At 48.4% G+C, this 13,470-nt stretch overlaps 1 protein-coding gene across 6 annotated transcripts in view; it reads right to left on the bottom strand.

The window, feature by feature from the left end:
* Positions 1 to 12,295, bottom strand: part of AUTS2 (activator of transcription and developmental regulator AUTS2) — a 767,986-nt gene extending 755,691 nt beyond the window's left edge. For 5 of the 6 annotated variants that reach the window (XM_064523450.1, XM_064523454.1, XM_064523452.1 and 2 more), the window contains exon 1: positions 11,765 to 12,295. In XM_064523450.1, coding sequence (XP_064379520.1) covers positions 11,765 to 12,046 — 282 coding nt within the window. In that variant the 5' untranslated portion in view covers positions 12,047 to 12,295. The remainder of the gene's footprint in view (positions 1 to 11,764) is intronic. The other variant, XM_064523456.1, reaches the window with a different exon arrangement.
* Between the last annotated feature and the right edge of the window lie 1,175 nt (positions 12,296 to 13,470).

The following is a 13,470-nucleotide window of genomic DNA, read 5'->3' as shown; positions in this document are numbered from 1 at the left end:
GGAGGAGGAGCTGGAGGTACTGGCATTAGCTGCTTAACAGAAAACCCAACGCAGCAGCCACGCGGGCTATACACGAGACACGTGAGGACCTGTTTCCATCCCTGGGGCTTTTAAGGGAACGCGGGTTATCTGGGGTGCAAGCTACTCTAAAGCAAGCCTGGTCCTTCCATTCACATGCTTGGAACTAATTAATGAGGAAAGCAATTCCCTTCCTGCTCCGCACCAACAGACCATTTTATATCACTAGTTTGCAGGTTTAAATGCACTATACAGGTGTCCACAACTCCGCTGGAAAAATTTTAGGTGTCTGCAAATTGAAACAGGTTGAAAACCACTATTATATAAAATTGCTAAGACACAGTTGTAGATATTTCACAGACCCACTGATGATTTAAGTCAGATTTGAATTGTTCCAGGATATCCGAAATACATATATTTTAGAGAGGCTTCCTTATCGGCAACCTCAATCACCTACAGCGTATGAAAACTAAAATCTATTGCTGCAGTAAAACTTTCAAAAGCACTTAATTGAGCTCAAGGGCTACTGAAAGTCAGTGCAAGGACTCCCTACTCCTCTGGAGTTGGAGGGGTGGGATAAATCTGAAATGATCCAATTTACACCTCTTCTTTAACATGAGTTTCCCATTGTAAAGATTATTCTTCTTTGTCAACCACCTACAACATATTTCTTCTTGCTGCTTTCTCCACCTTTCTGCATTATTATTTGTATTATTTCAATCATGAAGCATTAGTGACATCAAATTAATAAATTCTACCGTTGCTACAGAACGGGGCTAGGTAAAAGATTAAATAGTTGGGTTTTCCATAACCGCACATCCAAGGAAATTTGCCAATGCCTTTGTATTTGCATATCTGGCAGACTGCCCCAGACAACTAATACATAAGTGACAGCATACAGGTGTATTAGTTTAGAGTTTGCCTTTAATCTAGAGGTGTCAATTTGCTTCTGTTTTAATTACATCCATCTTGATATGTTATTACAACCTCATGAAACTTCTTCATTATGTGAATGGCTATAAATACACACACATGACAAACAGTTGTTATAAATTTTCTGGTTCAGCGGTGGATACACAATATCTTAGCCCATACATCACGTACTTTTAAAGTTTTTTCAGTGCTTCCTTTCCCCTCTCTTTCTCTCCCCGAACTTGCCCTTCCTTCCATTTTCTTTCATCCAGTATCAAGATTTTCTATATTTTAATGGATCCTCGAAAATTCCTTCCCTAGTAGCAGTATTCTGATACAAATGCCATCAGCTTACAGAGCCATTTCAGCATATGTGTGTCCTTCTGGGCTACATCTCTCTGAGAATGTCTGTTTGTCATTAGGCAAATTTAAGGAGATTGCACTGAGGTCTTATAAACATGCAAAGATCCACTTTTGTAGCTACATAATTCACTGAGTTTTTCAACACACATTCTGAGGTTGAAAACTTGGCAAATCCATCCACCAGATGTATCTTTCTGATCCCAGAACTCATTAAAAAAAAAAAAAAAGGAAATTTTAAAGTCCAGCGGAGTCAGCTGTTGAGCCACATTAATTGCATTTTTATTATTTTTTTCCATAGTTAAAAATGACTAATGCTGGAAGAGTCACTGCCTACAAGCACAATAGCCAGCCAGTAAAAAAAATACTAGGACCTTTAATCGTTCAGTAATATCCAAATCACATTAAATAGAGAGGCAATTTGGCCCCCTCAGAACAGACTTTTTTATTTTTAGTATTTATTTTGATTTTTTTTAAAGGAAAGGAAAGAGAGGAAAAGACACAAAATTTCACACCAGAAGATTCCATTCAAAGGTCAAACTGCCCTTGACGTGCATTAAAACCCACAACACTAACAGAGTTACAACATAAATCGTCCCCAGGAGCAGTAGTTCTCCGCTTGTCTTCTTACCACACGCTCTCCTTGGAGGTCAGAACTACTTTCGCTGCCTCAGCCCTCTATCAATGCCCACTCAGATGGATTTTGCATCGTGCCTGGCTGTCCAACACACGCGGCCTGCTCTGGAGCAAGCCGGAGAGAGCTCCTCACCCAGCTCCTGCAACAGCAGCACCTCCCAGCCCTCTCCCCTCTGGAAGCTGGACCAGATGCCAGTTTGTGGAGGACCCTCGAAGGACAGTGATGGCACTCTCCACAGACATGCGACGCTAAGCGCTTGGACACGCAGAAGCCAAGGTGGTGACGAAAGGCAGTCAGAAGTCAGGCTGACAACAGATCCTATGAGCCACCAGTCGGATGCCTCCGTTTTACAGCAAAGAGCCAGTTCATTTGGCTCCGTCTCCTCCCGTCCCATCACATGTGCAGGAAGAGGTCTCAAAAAACTAAGCAGATTCTGATAAGGCGGCCTTAGGTCACTTAGGACATCCAGAGTGAAAAGAAATAAAAATCAATGCCTTCAGCAATTATCACCACGCTTGTAACTCTCCAAGCCTCAGCAATAGGCAGTGGTGTGCAAATGGCAAAGCACGGGCTGTGAAAACCTGCCGGGAGGAGAAGCTACACCACATGCATTTCACACCCAAGGGAACCGTGTTCTCACACCTGACAGCAACCTGCGTGCGGTCCAGGGTAAGTCAGTGGTAACCACTTCTGTCTCACTGGTTCCATTTTATGGGCAGGGAAATTAAAACATCCCTACCATACTGGGGGTGTGAGTTAATAGTGGCTGTACTACACTCAAGAGCAATCTGCAAGCTGGCTCAGCCGGCGTCCCGAGGGCAGGTAGCCTGGAACGTAGTAGCCTGAACCGCATGTAGGGAAAAAGGTGAGAGTGGCTTGCAGATTTCACTGAAAGACGTGGGGAGATCTACATCAAATGTTATCACTGTTACACGCTACTCCTCTGAAAAATTATGGTCTCTCTCATAGGCAGTCTATTACGGAGCACGACTTCCCCCAAAACTTCCATAAAGCTGCTTCTAGGTCTGACCACCGTAAAATTGCATGGGAGATTAAAAACATGTTTTAAAAGACCGATTCGAGTCTATTACAATTTCTCCGTAACACCAAGAATACCTCTCCAGAATTTCAGCCACCTAAAGCCTAGAATTTCATTAAGATATATGGTGCAATACCTTTTTAAATAACTGAGTTCAGAATACATTGGGGGAAGGGGTTGCTATTACTGGATCTCGCTTCCCCTAAAACAAAACAAAAGAGAACAAGCCAAAAGACACACAATCTGCCTTTAATGAAAAGTAACATCACATACCACATGTAAGTTCTTTCCCATTTAAGTACACAGGAACAGCTGAACTGAGTCAAACCGAAGTCCATACAAATGAGCATCCTGTTTGGTCCGTGTCTGATCACGGAAAGCATCAGAACTGAGCACGATTTTCTCCCAGTATACCCCAGCTTCTAGCAACCAAAAGGTCAGACTTCATGCATATATGTAAGAGCAGCCGGCATTTCAACACCTTCCAAGGGTTATCAGACTGTCTATAGCTGCAGCCAGAGCATTGGAGCCAGTATCTCTGCCTCTCCTGCAGATTCACACTCACGATACTGGACAGGTCACTCAAGCCCATAACTAAATATGCAAAAGTTTGGTCTAGCATTTGCCCAGCAGTGTGCATTTGCGAATAAGGAGCCTACGGCACGTATCTCTACCTGTGAGCTCCTCCTTTCCACCCTGAGCAGGGACTACCAAAGAACATTCACTGCTACAAACATAGACCAGCTCTCTCCTTCTCTCTGAGGACATTTGTAAAACAGAGTTTAACTGCTACCCCCAATATTGACAGGTTTGGTATTAATCCTGTCTTCCATGACCCTTGAGCAGAAAGAATTTGGTGAGCTGGCACCATTCTTCTCAAAATAAAGAGGAACAAATTGCCTTAATTTAGAAAGCTGTGACTAATTGAATTCATTCCTTCCAGTTGTGGGACGTGCTCAAACTATAACCCAACATGATGTCGTCAGCTCCACTGGAGCAAGAATCTCTGCAGAAGCAGAGTCTCCTGGTGCCTACCTCAATCCATCTTTCTGCTGAAGTCTGCACAGTCATCCTGCAGCATCCGCAAACCTGCCCCAGGTAGTTTCATTCAAACGATGCCCAGCAGAGCACGTGCCTCCAAGGCTGGAGAGGTCTGCTTGCACTCGTGAGCTCACCCGGCAAGGCACAAGACTGCGCTTGTGGATGGGGAAGAGGGGTTGGCACAGGTTTTATTCACAAACGAGTAACTCCCCAATGCTACCAAATAAAAGCATAGAAAGAGTCAATTTCTAAAAGCACCGATTATAGAGAAGAAGCAACTTCCACTTTGGGAACCAAGCAAACATATGTGAGACAGATTACCAAGCAATCTTCTTCTGCGGAGAACACCAAACTCGGACCTCCCGAACAGCTGTGGAGTGCTACTATTCCCATTTGGACTCGGGAAATTAATCATATCAGTAATCTGTGCATCAACCAGCATTACGCTCTCTAAAGCTCAGACAGCCAGGAACTTCAGCGCTGCACATATTAATACACCTCTGCACATCTACTGCGTCTTCATCTCACGAGGTTCTAAAACCAGTAGGACCACGACGCATGCTGAACAAAAATCAATGAAAATCCACATGGAGCACATGTCATGCAATGTGATCAAATTAAACCTGATAGGCAAGAACTCACAAACTGAAAAATATGTGCAGTGCCAGGGAATAATCCCCTTCCAGTTCTTTTGCTGATTTTTATCCCACTACCCCTGAGGGCAAGAAAACAACCAGAACTCCTTCCTATAATATTTACCAGGCTGAAGATACACCCTTTCGGTTAAAACCTTCTCTTTCTACCTCATGTGTGTGAACTTCACAACAGTGTTGCCAAGATACAAGGAGAAAAATCCTAAGATTTTTAAGGTAACTCACTATTTAAAGGAAACTGCAGCAGAGCTGAGCTTGGGATCTGACAAATTGCCACTGCATGTTCTGCTGTTACAGCAAAACAAATCCCTACCTGCATTAGCTATTTCTCATTACTTACAAAGTGGATTTTCATAACATCCATTTTACAATAAAGAAGTTAAGACGACTGTGATGTTCTGAAGTGGTCTTCACCATGGCTTGGCACCGAGTCAAAATGACAACAAACTGACTATACAAAAAAATGTATACAGCTGGTAATTTGTGGCGTATACAGAGCCAAACCCCAACGAGAACACAGATACTGAACTGATAAATCACAAGGACAATGTGTAAGAACACAGAGAAATGTTGCAAGCAATTTGCCCTCACAGAACCAATGCAACATTGCCCGAAACACAATGTTGAAGTTGAAATAAAGGAAAACTGAGAGTTAAACGTTTCCACATTTCAGCCCACAACTTCCTAACTCCATTACCCTTTTATTAATTGCATTTGAGACTTCACTAAACTTGAGCTTGGGCTATTTTTAAAACCTATCTGACTCAACTTATTGTTGCTCAGAACAAAGATTAAACTTCTAATTTAGCTGCAGATAATTACAAGGCTGCAGGTCAGACCCCCAGTGTAATATGGAAGGGTCTTCCAGTCAAACTGATAGAAACAGTCCTTAAAAAAAAAAGTAGCCAGGAGGGGAGGGGGAAAGGGACCATCTCAGAAAGTGAAGAATCTGACTTTCTCCCAGCTGAAGAGTTACCAGGTTTAATGACTTATTAAGCTGGGACAGACTTTGCTGAATATCCCCCCTTGGTATTGACTGCACGGCTCTCACGGAGGAACATTTACATATAAAGCAATAGATCGTCCCTCAAATTTCCTCTTTCAGTAACAGCATCTCCCTCTAGTTCTCGGTGTTCCCATCCAGTCCCTGATATTCCTCTATTGATCTCAGTGTTGTAACTCAATCTTTCAATTACTCAGCCCCTTGATGTCTTTCTGCCGATTTTTTTTCTGCCTTTCCCTAGTGATCATTTTCCTTCCAAGTTCCTGATCCTTTACCCTTATTTTATAAATCTGTTTCTTTACACTCCCTCATCCCAGCAGAGACCCCAGATACTTAATGAGAAAGGGCTTACTTTCTCACCCAAACAGTAGAAGAAAAGATGCCAAGATAAAAAAGGATAAGGGTGTCTTTTGTCCTATCGATATGTGGTATAATTCCCATTAATGTAAATCACAGCGAGCGGAGCCAGCAGACACTACCTGAATCACAGTTATCTCAGGAACTTGTCCTTATAGTTTAAACTCTTTCTTCTTTAACTCAAGGCCACTGTGCCTCCTACTACCCATGGAAAAGTCAAAAATCCCAATCTTCATTACATTGTTATCTTCAGGAGTTTAAAGGAATATTTATGCAATGGTCACACTTCTGAGTCCTTATGTGCCCAAAGGGACAGCTTCAGCTCTTCAGCAGCTATGTGAAGTCAGTGGGAGTTGTGGGTGCCCAGCCCCACAGAAAAATATCAAATTTTAGTAACACAGGCTTGAAAAAATTACCCAAAGGGCTCCCTTGGGGGAAATATGCATCCTGCTGTTTCCAGCCCTTCTGGTGGCTGAGGGTGTTCATCAAGAGATTTGGTTGCTCTGTCAAGGTTATCTTGAAATTTGATCTCAGGTCAGTTTACTATTTCCTCTAAATACATAGTCAAGATAATAAACATACTGCCTTCGTGTGATATCCCAGTGTCACACAAAACCTAATGCCACTCACCATCTGCAGATGTCTTCATTTAGTTACTATCTTCTTTTCTCTGCCGGTCTAAATCTGAAGACTTGCATGTGCAAACAGAGACTACGACAAACCCCTAGGAATCTAAGTAGTCAACAAATACGAGAAGGGCTACCAAGATTTGCTGACAGCACTGAACAAACACTCCATGTTATGATGCTGCTGTGGTAAGGCAGGAAGATCAAATTCCTTTCAAAATATAAAGGGATAGAAACAAGGCAGAACAAACTTTGTTTTGATGAAATCTCATGGAATTTAAGTAAACAGCCTAATCAAGCAAGCTAAAAGGCTAGTAAGGAGAGAACGATTTAGAGAAGAAGAAGAAGAAAAAAATCACACTGCAAGCCAGGCTTTCTGGTATCCAACTCAAAGCTTCTTTTGTCACACAACAAATCTATTTATGAGTATTTTCAGCAGGCCACGCTTAGCGATGGGTATCACACAATGGTTATTAAAGCAAATTCCCACTTTCAGATGCGTACACAGGGCTATAACGTCTGTGTACACAGCACACAGACACACAGTTTAGACTACGGTATCTTTAAAACCTTCCTGTTATTTCCACATTTTGTTTGTCTAATAGTAGTGTGTCTATTTTAAAGCCCATATCACCTCTTAAGCCTTACCCCATCTAGTCTTGTATTATTTTATCTGTCCAGTACTTAGAACCCTCATAACTAACATCTGCCTAAAACACACAAACTCAGTGGAACAATTGCTGAAAAATTATTTACACTAGGTGGATGGAATCATCTGACACAGAATATGAAACTCATTAAACAGCTCCTCGACAAATATTTGTCAGCATTTTTCATTTGTAATTAATTATATCAGGCTTTACCTGACAATAATTTAGCATGGTCTCAAAACAGACTAATGTCTGCATGCCGACCGCAAATTAGCTCAGCAAACGTGCAGTGAGAAATTGTGCCAGTTTTATGAAACACGAATCACCATTTAAATGCAAGTTCATCCCTTGCCGCCCCATACCATTTATATCTGCGCTTTATAAATGTGTGTCCCATTTCAGGCTTGTCAGATGAACCGTCTGAGTTGACGCTAAACAAACATCCACAGAAAAAGCTCATTACCTTACTCAGTGTTCAGAAAACATGAAACCAACTGCTTACTCTGGAGGGATGGTCAGAGCTGACTCAGGAAACATAAAGTACTTCCCAGCCTCTAAGCGATCTTAACATTCAGGTCAGATTTCATTTCTCCTCACAGTAAACCATCTTCACCACTGCACATCAACAGCCATGTCACGTCCATCTCCTGCCCAAGTGCCACACGCACTGGGGGGTAGGAAGGAGACAAACATCTGAAGAGAAATCTCACCACGCCAGGCTGCTCCGCAGAAACCTCCTCCCCAGCATCTCCAAAGCAAATTACAGAGAAAGTCACTCCAAGAGATATGTTTATCATGCATCTTGAAAAAAAACGCCCTTTCTCTGTCAAACTGGTGTCTAAAAGATCCATCTGGACTTGGAGAATCTTACACTGTTGTTGCTGATAACAAAACCACCCATGAACCAGTGTGGGTTATCAAGCTGGAGAAAGGGTCAGCTTCCCAAGGCACTGGTTACACTGCACGTAGGTACTGACCATCTGCGTCTTTCTCTGCTTACATACGACGAGATTTTGAGAGGCCAGGGAACTGATGTATGAGTAACTGCTCTAAAGTATACCAGAGAGCTTGCTGTCGTTAGTCCCAACAAGTCCAGCCATCGGAGGAGATGGAGACTCAGACCAAATTCTAGGACTGCACCTCAGCTACTTGAAGAGTTGGTCTGGGTTTCTGAAGGTCAAAGCTCCAAGATGCTTCCCAGTGTAGGACACAGACCTACAGTACACATCACTACATCAGAGCCTGATTCGACCAGGCCAGGATCAGTCTGGCCACATTTGCAGTAACACCGGATTTGCTCGATTGTCACTCCTAGGAAAAAAACCAACAAAAGGAACCCCCGTCTTCGTTCGCTTCCCTCCTCTCCACTATTCCTCATGCAAATATTAAAGGGATCAAGGTACAGGCTGCCATGAAACCAGCAACAGATACCTAGAAGCAGACCGACTCTAGTTCTACACCAAACAATTTATACACCCAAAGTGGAGAAGGCTACTGATATGTGGGCAGGAAAGCAGCTCCAAGAGTGGAAGATGGTTAAAAAGCTGGTTTTGCCTCAGGAGACACAAAGCAACCTCCCTTGCTTTTGTCCACATACCCGCAACTGGTACTAACAGATGCAGATTACTCCTACCGGAACTACAACAGCCACGAGACGCACCCTTCTCTTGTGCAGTACCTGTGTCCCCTTGCTGTCTGTGAGCCTCACACAAGCAGTATCCTGCACAATTAGGGCCTTTTCGGTTGCCGCGACACAAAGAATTTAGTAAAGGATTGACAAAATGAAGCTGTATCAAAGCCTTTGTTCTCATTCACAACTTTAGATACAGTGTTCACAGGAAGATCCTGGGGTGACACTCTGTATCCACCCAAGTCAAACACCTACTGCTGGCAAGACCTCCTCAGGAGCAGAAAGCTTGGCCTGCTGTCCCTGTGGTTGCTGTCCCACCATGTGCAAGGCAACATCTGCCTGCTTCCCCATTTCTGGATTTCAGATTTAGATCTTCCAGTGGTGCAGAAGTGTTCTGCACCTTGCACCTCATTGTTTTCCACATCAGCAGACAAAGCGCCCTCCGTCTGCACACTTTCAGCAGCACTGAATCCTGAGAAAAGGTTGAAGTTCAAGCACAAGGTCAGGGTGAGACAATCCTGCCAGATGCTGGGCACAGAAGTCTTTTGGAAACTGCAGAGACATCTCCACAGACTCCAACGAGCTGTGCGTCAGATCCAAACCATGGGACCTTTAAATATCAGGGAATCTCTCTGTGGCACCCAAGGCTACTTGTCTCAGCTCAAGTATGCTAACACGTATACATCTCACTCGCCAAAACTGAGGTCTTCTCCCTCCACGAGTGATTTACAATCTCCTCACCAACACTCAAATCGCAACAAAAACTTCAGGCTGCTACGAGCAATGTGTACAGTAATTCCAGCCACATTAGGCTTGTGCCTGAGACACCTTCATCTCTCTGATCCGCAGCAACAACTTTCTCAACATGTATACCGAGCTGTACGAAAAAGCACCTAACAATGATTTTGTGACATAATTTCTCAACGCAGCATGAAATCGTTAGGTCAAAATGTGCCACCTATCACATGAACATTAAAAGTATGTCAAGTCTCAGTGTGCTAGCTATTGTTTTATCTGAATGTGATATTAGCTGGCAGAACTGGGTAATGTTTCTGCACTCCTTTTTAGCGATATAGGATTACAACAGGATGCAAGTAGTAGCCATTCTTGGCTTCGCAAAGAGAAAAGAGCACGGCAATTATTTTCAATTGAAATGGAAAATAAATAAGGAAGTCAAACATAATAAAGACATTTTTGAAAATGCCCTACCAAGTTCCAACCATAAAACTCGCTCTTCGCTTCCCTCCCCAAAAAGGACTATGGCCAAATTCCCAAGCCCTTATTCCCATAAAACCCTCTAACAGCGTGAACTGGGGCTTTGTCTGAGGAAGAACAGAACTTGGTCTAAGCGTAAGCACGCAAATCCCATCCTTGCGGACACGCACAGTCCTTCACACTCCTCCTCTCTTTGCTTTGAGTTGGGCACTCATGGGCTCACCAGGTAGGAAACGGTGGTAAAACTGAGCCTTGCTGGTCACTTCAGCATTTGTTCGTTATTGCTTACAAGTGTCCAACATCAGACACATGGCTGTTTCTTGGAGCGAACAAATCCTCCCTCTGGTTACACCAGAGCGAGTCCTCTCAGAGACGTTAGTCTGGGCAGATGCAGGTGTAACCAAGGGTGGAATTTGGCTCCAAATCCAAAAAAACAAAAGAAAAAAACCCATAAATGTCACTAAATATTACTGACTAAGTATTTAAACAGCTTAAGATCTGCACAGATTTTTTGTTAAACAATCAGTTTCATCTCGGCATGTATTTTGACAGTTCATAATTGTTGCAGTTGTGATTCCGGTATACGTAAACCCACATAAATCTGCCTTTCACCAACGCTAACTTCTCCGAAGCGCAAGTTATAAACAACAAAGCCCTTCCAGCGGCCGGGCCAAAGCTGCCCCCGACACCAGCGCGGCCCCGAGGGGCCGGGGCGACCCTGCTCCCCGCGGCGGGCCCCGGGGTGGCCCGGGGAGGCCCAGGCGCGGCCGCAGCCCCCGGCCCCGGCGCTGCCCCGCGACCCCCGCCAGCAGCGAGGCGTCGCCCGGCCCCGCTGCCCGCCCGCCGCTCGCTCCGGGCCCGGCCGCGCTCGGCCTGCGGGGCCCCCACGGCGGGGCGGCCGCGGCGAGGCCCCACTCGCGACACCCCTCCGCGGCGGGACGGCATCGCGCGGCCGCGGAGGCACCGGCGCGGGCAGGCGAGCAGGGCCCCGCCCGCGCCACCCCCCCCCCCCCGCCGCCGCCGCCGCCGCCGCCCCGGGCGGCCAGTCCCCACCGGCGCCGGGGGCAGGCGGCGGCCGCGCCGAGCTCCGCGGCCGCGCAGCGCCGCGCACCGCCCCGGCGGGACGCCCCAGCGGCCGGAATAGCGCAGAAAAAGTTTGATTTGGGGGAGGGGAGCCGCCACCGGCGTGCCCTGTGCGGGAGGCAGCCGCACGCACACGCACACGCACACGCGCGCCCAACTCCGCGCTCCCCCTTCCCGCGGAGGGGGGGGGGGAGGGCCCCCCCGGGGGGGCGGTGAGGGGGGGCCGCCGCGGTCCCGACAGTCGCGACAGAGCCGCCGCCCGCCGCGGGGAAAGGCGCGTTCGGGGAAGCGGCGCTGCAGGTGTTCGCGGCATAAAGGGGACGCGGAGAGCGCGGCGGGGGCGCGGGGGCGCCCGGGGCCGGCGGGGGGCGGCGGGACCGCCCGCGCCCGCAGCCCGGCGGCGCCCGGCCCGGCCCGGCCCGGGGGGGGGGGGGGCGGGGGGTGGCGGGGGATGGGGGGCGGCGCGGGGCGGCGGCGCGGCCCCCCCGCCGGCAGCTGCCCCCACACAATGAGGCGCACACAAAGCGCCGCCGCTCCTACCTCCAGCGCCTCGAAAGTGACGAAGCTGGACATCGCGAAACCGTCGATAATGTCCTCTTCGGCCGAGGAGGACTCCCGCCGCTTCCTGCGGGGGGGCCGCGGCCGGGACGGCGGCGGGGGCCCATTGTCTTCCTTCTCGGAGCCCGAGGAGGAGAGCGCCGCGGCGGCCCCGGGGCCGGCGGCCCCGCCGCGCCGCCCGCCTTTGGCTCGCCGCTCCCGGTCGCGCTGGGAGCGCGATCGCCGCTTCTTCCGAAGCCCGTTGCATCGCGCCGGGCCATCCATGTCTCTCGCCGGCTCTCCCTCTCGCTCTCGTCCCCCCCCGCCCCACCACAGCCACAAATCCGGCTCCCCCGGCGGAATAACGGGGGAGGGAGGGAGGGAGAGAGGGAAGGAGAAAGGGAGGGAGGAGAGGACAGAAAGGGGGTGGGGGGGGATGAAAGAATCCGAGTGCGGTTCCACCACCACCAGCAGCAAGCACCAAATGTAAGAGATTCCTATAAGCGAGCCAAGGAAAGTAATGGCTGATCTCAGGTCGCCTTTGTAAAAAAAAAAAAAAAAAAAAAAAAAAAAGCGAGAGAGCGAGAGAGGGGGGAAAAAAAAGCCTCACCAAGCAGGCAATAAATCAGAATAGCGGAATGCTTTGATCAAGGGGCTGGGAGGGCGAGGATCTCCGAAAGAGAGGAAAAAAGCAGAAAAGAAGGCGAAAAAAATAAAGAAAGAAGGAGAGAGACCCACTGGAAGGAGGGAGCAGAGAGTATTTCCTTGCACAGAATTTATTTTCTTTCTTCCTTTGCTCCCCAACTAAAAGAACTTCCAGAAGGGGTGGAAAAAAAAAAGATATATATATATATAGCTCTCTTTCTCTGTGCGTGTGTGTGTAGGGAAGGGTGAAGCCTTCCCCTCCCCACGACCACGCACTCCGTCTCCCCCTCCTCCTTTATCTCCCTGGATCAAACACAATAATAATAATAACGATGCATCCAGATGCAATTTTCTCAGGCAGCGACCAGGGATGGACTCTGGAGCGGAGATCGGATCCCAGCCCGGCCCCTCCGAAAACAAAACCAAACAATAAAAGAAAAAAAAAACCCAAAACACGCCCACCCACCCCAGCTATTAATACGGATCAATCATGGCAAATTCATCGGATTAATTGTGGCGAGGAGGAGGAGGGGGGTGCTGGTGGTGGTGACAATAAATCCAAGCGGAGAGGAGACTGACCCTCCCCCCCGCCCCCCAAAATGATAATAATAATAATAATAAAAAATACAGAGGTGGTGATGAGGCTCAAATACGCTCCAGTGGGGAAGGCACCGGTGTGTGCTTTCTGCTCCCGACGCTGCCTCCCCTGCCTCTCCCCCAGCGGCGGGGGGAGGAAGGTGCGGCGGGGCGGGCCGGTCCCCCCGCTCCGGCCTGGCGGAGGCAGCCGCCGCGGGGCGATGGCGGTGCTGGCCCCCAGCGGCCGCCGCCTCCCGGCCCGGCCCGGCCCGGCCCGGCCCGCTCCGCGCCCCCCAGCCCCCGGCCCCCGCCCGCGCCGGTCACGTGGCCGCCTCGCCTCGCCTCGCCTCGCCTCGCCTCCCCGCCCGCTCCCCGCTCGGCGCCGCGCGAAATGCGGCGCCCCGGCCGCGCGAAATAAGTCGCGGGCATGCGCGCAGGGCCTGCGCACTCGGCGGCGGGCGGGCGGCCCGCGCTCCCCCCCCCCTTCC

Source organism: Dromaius novaehollandiae, chromosome 19 (genome assembly GCF_036370855.1).
Source record: "Dromaius novaehollandiae isolate bDroNov1 chromosome 19, bDroNov1.hap1, whole genome shotgun sequence".
Classification (NCBI taxonomy): Eukaryota; Metazoa; Chordata; class Aves; order Casuariiformes; family Dromaiidae; genus Dromaius; species Dromaius novaehollandiae.
Note: the sequence above shows the minus strand (reverse complement) of the source record. Positions and strands in the feature narration are given on the sequence as shown.